The 8718-nt window shown below is 35.0% G+C and overlaps 2 protein-coding genes across 2 annotated transcripts; both read left to right on the plus strand.

The window, feature by feature from the left end:
* The first annotated feature begins 425 nt into the window (after positions 1 to 425).
* Positions 426 to 1214, plus strand: LOC107060793 (uncharacterized). The gene has a single exon (XM_015309100.1). The coding sequence runs from the start codon at positions 446 to 448 to the stop codon at positions 1007 to 1009; it is 564 nt and encodes a 187-aa protein (XP_015164586.1). The 5' UTR covers positions 426 to 445; the 3' UTR covers positions 1010 to 1214.
* A 541-nt stretch (positions 1215 to 1755) lies between these two features.
* On the plus strand, positions 1756 to 2993 carry LOC102605410 (glycerophosphodiester phosphodiesterase protein kinase domain-containing GDPDL2-like; the record flags this gene model as incomplete). The annotated part of the gene is made up of 1 exon (XM_006348158.2): positions 1756 to 2993. A coding segment is annotated over one exon (1164 nt), but the record flags the coding sequence as incomplete, so codon positions are not given.
* Positions 2994 to 8718: the final 5725 nt, after the last annotated feature.

Below are 8718 nucleotides of genomic sequence, written 5' to 3' on the forward strand. Positions count from 1 at the left end.
TACGAAAATGAAATAATTTTTCTATTTGATTTGTGGTTTAGTTTGACTTGATGGAGAAGACTTCTGAATTTTGATTGGATATGAGAGAAGGCATGTCGATAAAAACTCCGAAAATTATGTACCGATTTTGTATTTCTTTTTCCATTTATGTATTATTATGATTAAAGTCTTAAAAAGAATGTGTATGTTATTTTTTTCTTCTATGTTTATTTTTTTTTTCTATATTTTCTCTCTATTAGTCTTCTTTAATTTAGTTTTCTATAATAAAAATTATTGTCATAACATGTTCATTGAATTTTAATCTTTCTAATGAATTTATAAAATATTGTATGGGACACACGTGTCCAGAAACTAGTATGTATATATATATACCAAACATTCCCGAAGTCTCAATTCTTTTCTTCTCTTGGAAATAGTTGGAAAGAATAGAATCAAGACAGTACAAATGTATTTGTGTAGGGGAACTATTCTGCTTAAATATTTTCCATTAATCCTTTTAATCATCTTTCTGCAAACATGCAATGCTAGGAAGAGCAAATCCTACTACTGTCCTTCTGCTTGTGGCCATATCCGTAACATAAGCTACCCTTTTCGCTTAAACACTGATCCAGAACATTGCGGATATGGTCTAGCATTTGAGTTAGCTTGTGAAAGTAACCAAACAGTTATATGGTTATTCTCCAAGAAGTTTTACGTTCAAGCCATCAACTATAATAATGAGACAATTCACCTGGTAGATCCAACTTTACAAACACAAGATGATCTATGCTCTTTCAAACCTCAGCATAACTTGTTCAACAAAGCCAATACAATCTTCCACTCATACTATGTAGCAGATCCCATTTTCATGATCAACTGTCCATTTGCTGTTAATAATTATTCGACATTTGTGGAAATTATTGGTCTGCAAATTAAGCAGACACACTTATTTAAAGATTGGAGTTATAGATGCCTCTGCACTCACCGATGGATGCAGAGTGGAATTTATAGGCTGGACCTCATGGCCTAATATTATTTATACAGAGAACAACAATTCCCTTTCTGATTTTCATCAAGCCATCCTCTACGGATTTGAGCTTCGTTATTATCTGCGGAGTTCTCCACAAAGGATAAGTAAGGTCTTCAATTACATATGCTCTGTTCCTTAATGAACATTCTTTTCCATCCTAACAAATTAGGAAAAACAACGGATTCACTCACTACAATTTTATTTCTTCATGTCTTTGTAGGTTTTATTGAATATGTTCTCGGTGAGGACTCAAAACTTTTCTCTACATGTACTTTCAATTCTCCATTCACTCACTATATAAGCTTCTTGTTAAACATTTATTTTCCATCCTTTATCCGTAAGAAATTAGGAAAACAATGGATTCACTCACTACAATTTAATTTCTTCATGTCTTTTTAGGTGTTCTTCAATGGATTCACTGTGAGAACTCAAACTTTTGTCTACATATACTTTTAATTCTCCATTGACATCTCATTCTAAATTTTTTGCACTTTAATCTAACCAGGGACCAGTCTAGTGCTACTTCAGCTTATCTTGAGTAAGCTCCTATATATCCCTTTATTTGGCTGGACACAGATCACATTCCATTGATCTTAATTTTTTGTGAAAAATATACACAGTTGAGGAGTCCAACACAAAAATTCTAAAATAGAATAATTCAAAATATATTACTGTTGGTAAAGTTATAAATAGCAATCTGAATTTGTGAAAATCAAAATTTTTTACATCTCTATGGTTCGTTATAACTTCTCAAACGTGCAGTGCATTTGGGAGCAAAATTTGTAATAGGCCTTCCGCTGGTAATTGCATTTCTGGTGTACAAATTCAAAAGGAGGCATTTGTCAATGTACGATACGATTGAAGGCTTTCTGCAAACACAAAATAATTTCATGCCAATCAGATATAATTACTCTCACATAAAGAGAATGACCAGAGGATTCAAAGAGAAATTAGGTGAGGGAGGTTACGGCAGTGTATACAAAGGAAAACTTCGAAGTGGAAGGGATGTAGCAGTGAAGATGTTGAGCAAGCCTAAAGCTGGTGGGCAAGATTTCATGAATGAAGTAGCTACCATTGGAAGGATTCATCATGTCAATGTGGTTGGACTCGTTGGATATTGTGTTGAGGGAACAAAGCGTGCTCTTTTATACGACTTCATGCCCAATGGATCACTTGACAAGTATATCAGCACCAGTCAAGAAGGAAGTCCTCTGTTAAGTTGGCAGAGGAAGTATGACATTATTCTTGGAGTGGCTCGAGGAATTGGGTATTTGCATCGAGGCTGTGATGTACGGATTTTGCATTTTGACATCAAGCCACACAACATTCTTTTGGATGAGAATTTCATTCCAAAGATTTCTGACTTTGGGCTTGCAAAATTATATCCAACAGATAATAGCATTGTGAATCTCACAGCTGCTCGTGGAACGATTGGTTATGTAGCTCCAGAGTTGATCAGCAGAAGCATTGGAGCAATCTCTTACAAAGCTGATGTGTACAGCTTTGGAATGCTGCTAATGGAAATGTTAGACTTAAATAGACATGAAGTTGCAAATGAAGAGAATTCCAGCCAATATTTTCCTTATTATATTTACGATAAGTTCAACGAGGGGAAGGAGATCCCGGTGGATGAAGAAGCAAATGACGGTGAAAATAAGATGGCTAGAAAGCTGAGTTTAGTTGCATTATGGTGCATTCAAACGAATCCAATACAACGCCCTTCAATGAGTAGAGTATTAGAAATGCTTGAAGGTGAAGTTGAAGTGCTAGAAGTACCTCCTCAGCCTCTTCAATCTCAACGGATTGTTCATCAGTTGATGGGAAGTTCTATGACATTTTCGTCCGATTCAATGGCTTTGTTAGAAAATTCTGCTGATAATTCTGTCAAAGTAGACATTTGTTCTGATTGATTATAGTTGTGTATTGTTCATTTAAAATGACATATATGTGAGAAGGGCTTCACATTATACCAAGGGTCGGGTCTGAATTGGTCCGTCTCATTCATTGTGTTCGCACTGACCAAATACACATGGACATAATTAAAAGTCTATTTTCATGATTGCAAGCATGTTGTAACTCTTTTTGGTTCAAGTGTTTTCTTATTTACTGATGAAAGTGAAAATGATGTAATAAATCAAAAGGAATATGCTAGCATAATCGGAAGTTTGAGATATATGACTGATTGTACTATGCTTGATATTACATATGCAATAGGAGTACTTGGAAGATTTACAAGCAAGCCAGGTAATGAACATTGGCATGCTATGGAACATCTCGCACCTAGAAACGACTAGAAAGAGTTTAAAATCTGAAAATAATGATTTTTGGAAAGAATAAGGAAATCTGGAAAATTTTGTCTAAGTTAAAGCAGTGAGTTTTGGCCATTTTCAAACGGCCATAACTCCTAGCTCAGGATGATTTAGGAGAATTTCTTGATATGGTTGGAAAGCCCTTGGATATATCTTTCCAACGCCACCAAGTTTGTGAAATTCTGACATCGTATGAGTGAGATATGCCTTCCGAAAGTTGGGCTGTTGGATTTAGGAAAGTCCCAATCCGGATTTAGGGAAGGGTAAATTAGTCTTTCCTCTAAATTAATTCCTAATTCAATTTTAGGGATTTATTGGGGTAAAAACATGACTTAGTCAGTTTGGAGAATTGAGAAATACACTTAGGGCTTGGAGAAGAGAGAAAAGAAAAAAAAGAAGGAGAAAAGGCAAGAATTCGCCAAGATCATCCAAGCTTGCGAGTGGAATTCGTCGAGGGTGATCCCTATTAAGGTATGTGAGATCTTTTCGTGTTGGGTTAGTTCACCCACACACCAAATTATTTCAATTCAGCAATTTGGAGTTGTTTGAATGTTAAGAGAGTGAAGTTCTTGAAGAACATTGTTGAATTCTTGATGGTTGATTGTTGAATACCTAGTGTTGATTTGATTCGTGTTTTTGGGTTATTTTTCGAGTTAAATCTGTTGTATGTTGAGGGTACTATTGATCCTAAGTGTTTGGAGAAAGAATCATGGAAGTTGGGAGGGTTTAGAGATGAAAAACAAAGGAGAAAAGTTGGGGTTCACCTGGGAAAGGGGTAGGGCGTCGCGCCAGCTAGCGCGCCCCAAAAGGGGCTCTGAAGTTCACCCCTTAGGGCGACGCCCCAGCCAGCGCTCCCCAGCAGTCCCTATGAAGTTTGAGGGCTGGTGCCCCGCGCCTCTCAGAGCGCCAGGGACGCCAGTTCTCCCCATTCGTTCCCCACCTTTTAGTACTTGTTCCTTAGTAATGTACCTATGTTTCTAAGTTGATTCCAACACTCTAAGGTACATCTAAACATCATGAAATCATCCATAAACATGAGATCATGAGCCTTGAATCCATAATCCAATTCAAGGAAAGTTAAGATCAAAGTCAAAGAAGTTAAAAGTCAAGTCTAGAAGTTAAGAAGCAAGTCGAAGCAAAGTTCTTAAAGTTTTCAAGAGTCTTTATTAAACGTTTTAACTTCGTTTTAAGGCTCAAGTTTCAAGTTAAGCAAAGAGTAAAGAGTTGAGTTCATTTCTTAGAAAGCTATTAGGGAACTAAGTATTCCCAAAGAGTCTATAAATGTTTTCACATTTGAGTAAGAAAAAGGGACATCGATTCCAAGAAAGCTTTTAAGCTAAGTTTTTGAGTAATTATCTCAAACCAAAGAATGAAGTTATGTTTTCAAAAACATATGAGCTAAATAGATTTTGGGAGTAGTATTGAGCACCGATATGGGGATGCAAGTTCATATTAACTCAAGTCTCCATAAACCATGTAGCCATCATGGGTAGTAAATGATCATACTTTTTAGATGAATCCTTAAGATGCTTTTAGCATAGACTAGTGGATCCACTAAGTTAAGCGTTCTATATGACGACAAAGTATAGGACAGTTCTAGCAGCGTGGGCAAGACGTTGTATCACCACTTAGGCTCATAGTAGTGGTTGTCGGTTAAAGAATCTCCCACTAAAGTTATATTACTTTTATATATAAGTAAAGTTGAGTTTGTTATTGCTTTACCTTTAACGAACTAAGTTTTTTACACAGTTTTACAAGATTTATATATATTGCATGTGTCTTATTGTTTTATATTGAGTTCAGTTATTCATGAGTTAAACAGAGCCAAGGTAAGTGTTCCTTTGTACCCCTTTTAAGCTTAAGTTGTGTTTTAACATTCTAACTCGTATACTTGTACATTCAATATACTGATGTTAATTGGCCTGCATTTTATTATGATGCAGACGCCGGTAACTAGGATCAGCATCCAGCGCGCCGTTGATCCAGTTGAGCACTCCAGAGTCAGTGGTGAGCCTCCTTGCATTCTGGAGGACTCTTTTATTTCGCTTTCCTAGTTTTTCTTTATTAGGATGTTGTGGGGACTGTCCCAACATCCATCTCAGTAATATAGAGGCTTCATAGATAGTTAGTATTGAGTCTCTCATCTATGTATTTGCAGATACTTTGTTTTGAGACATAAGTTGCCATTTTGGCTAAGATGTTATCATTTAAACTATTGCATTGAGTTTATTTTGTTGAGTTAAGTCTTCCGCTGAGTTAAGTAAGCCAGGCCAAGGGTTCGCTTGGGGCCAGCGATGGTCTCTGAGTGCTGGCCACGTCCAAGGTGTAGACTCAGGGCGTTACATGCTATAACAAGAGTTATAAGATATTTAATTGGAACAAAAAATTGTGGTTTGTTTTATTAAAAATATTTTGATGTACTTGAAGGCTTTTGTGAAGCAGATTGGAACACTCTATCAGGTGATTCCTGTTCTACCACTGGTTATGTTTTTACTTTGGGTGGTGGTGCTATTTGTTAGAGATCAAAAAAAGCAAACTATAATTGCTAACTCTACCATGGAGGCTGAACTAATTGCTTTAGCTTCAGCTAGCGAGGAAGCGAATTGGTTAAGAGATTTATTACTTCAAATACCTTATTTTGAAAAACCAATTCCTCATATTTTAATTTGTTGTGATAGCACCACTACTATTGGTAGAGTTCAAAACTGTTATTACAACGGTAAATTCAGACCTATAAGGAGGAAACACAGTAATGTAAGATTGTATTTGACAAATGGTACCATTAATGTTGATTATGTCAAATCTTGTGATTAGGGGTGTACAAAATCGAATCGAAAACCGAACCAAACCGCAAACCAAGTCAAACCGAACAAAAAACCCGACTAGTGATTTGGTTTGACTTGGTTTGGTATTGGAAAAAAACCTGACTATATTTGGGTTGGTTTGGTTTTAACTAAAAAAAAACCAACTCGAGACCAAACCAACCCGACATTATATATGTAATTTTAAAATTTTATTTTATACATAAAAAAATTTACTTAGATATACAAAAAAATCAACCCGACATTATATATGTAATTTTAAAATTTTATTTTATACATAAAAATATTTACTTTGATATAATTTTTAAATATTTCTTATACTTATACTATTTCATAGTTTTTATCTTTTAATATATTATGTCAAGTTTAAAATTTATAATTTGGAATGGTTCAATAAAGATTATAGTTCATAGATGTTGATAATTATAATAAAACTTGAATCAAAATCAAATTAATACTAATGCAAAAAGAAAATCAATTCAACACTAAGAATGACAATAATATTGAATATATGTTCTTTAGTTTTACATTAGTTTAGACAATTAAAATACATAATCTAATTTTATTTTTTCGTAAATATTTAATAATGTAACTAATACTTATTAAACTTATAATTTTAGCATGATTTAGTACTTTTAAATTATGATCATTTTCATTATGACTTTGCAATATTAATTTTATATGATGATTTCATTATTATTTTTATTGAATATTTTTGTGTCATCAGTACTCATCTCATATTTTGTGTTATTTTTTAAGAAACACCTTAGATAATTGTATTTTGGTTGGACTAAAGAAATATTTTGGAGCACAAGTTAATTATATGTTTGTATGCAAACTTTATCGAAAAATCCAAAAATCTGGAAAAAAAATCCGAGGTTTATATTTTGGTTTGATTTATAAATTTAAAAAATTCGACACAATGGTTTGATTTGGTATTTGAAAAACCCGAACCAACCCGAGGTTGAAAAAGCTGAAAAATACCGAATTTTATTAGTTTGGTTAGGTTTAAAAGTTTAAATTTTTTACACAAATGATTTGGTTTGATCTTTGAAAAACCCGAACCAACCGGGTCATGTACACCCCTACTTGTGATAATCTTAAAGATCCTCTTACTAAGGCCTTAACGAGAGAAAAGGTCTGGAGCACATCGAGGGGGATGGGATTGAAGCCTATAAATCCTTGAGTCATATATGAGGAAACCCAACCTGGGGACCAGAGATCCTATAACCAAGTTCAAAGGGAAAAACTAATCATATGATGACTTGTTGTGAAAATGCACTATCTTTTTATTCCCTCCCTATGATGTGAGTGCATTGTTTCCTGTAGTGATTTGTGAAGGTTGAGTTGATAAAACTCTTAATGAAAATATGTAGCCCATGTGGGTGGAGTGTTAAATTTATAGGAGCACTCTCGACAGATATCACCTATGTGAGTGTGGAAGTAGGTCGCTTACTATGAGAATTGGGCTTATTCTCAAAAGCACTCATGAAACCTGGATAACACAAGGCCATAACGTGCTAGTTTTAAAGCTCATGTCAACACCTTGATTATTATGTGTGGACAGTGATATTTTATTTCCCTTAAGTAGTCCTAGTTCAAGTCTGAGACCACTACAACTCTAGAGTAAAAGTTACTGCTTCACTAAGTGGAGGTTCAATGCAGAGCACACCTTCATTATGCATAGTAGTCTTCCTTCAACTGATAGACTCTCTTAACTAATATTAATATGAGTGAGGGATTGTTAGTGTAGGGGCATTTTAATATGGCGAAATGGTCTGGTGGACCCTTGTACTTGTATGTGTTTGTATTGTGAACCCTTCTACTTACTCATTTGTCATCTGAACCCCTGAACTCATCAAAACGCAATATTTTAAACACATTTTTTGACTTGGCATCCTATGTGGCAGTTACTACTAAAGAGCGTGTGACACACACCTATTAGGAGCGTGAGACCCTTGGAAAAGGGTCTGACAGTCACATTAGGGCTTTGTAAAGCCATCATCTTCCTATTTGCATCTAACACCATTGTTGGACAAAATTTGAGGTTTTCTTGGCCTCTTTTCCGATCTTTTTCCCAAAAATTTCTTCTCTATCGTTTCTTGTTATTGTACGGCTCTCTTTTTCTATGAAAAACACCATGGAAGGCATAACACTACTACTGAAATATCTTACACTAACATTAGGCACAAAAATGCAAAATCCCCAAAGAATTTCAACAAAGTCAATGTAATTGATTAAAACCCCAAAACCAAACAAAGACACAAATAGAGATCAAATCCAAACTAAATAACAAATAAATTGGAAAATAAATTGGAAAATCTACCTAGATAAGTTGAAAATCAAACAAAAAAACTCAAATAATTTTTGACATTGACCCCTTGTTTCAGTTCCAAACCAAACCCAAACTTATTGCCTTCTTCTCGTCCTCCTCACCTTCTCCGACCAAACTACCTTCGTTCTCACCATTTCCGACAAGCTTCAACCAACAACTATAAATGAGACCCAACAACAACAACAACAAAAACCCCAAACTAACTCCGCCAATAAGTCTCGACTTTCACAACGCCGCCAGTTG

This window comes from Solanum tuberosum, unplaced genomic scaffold (assembly GCF_000226075.1).
Source record: "Solanum tuberosum cultivar DM 1-3 516 R44 unplaced genomic scaffold, SolTub_3.0 scf00099, whole genome shotgun sequence".
NCBI classification, from domain to species: Eukaryota; Viridiplantae; Streptophyta; class Magnoliopsida; order Solanales; family Solanaceae; genus Solanum; species Solanum tuberosum.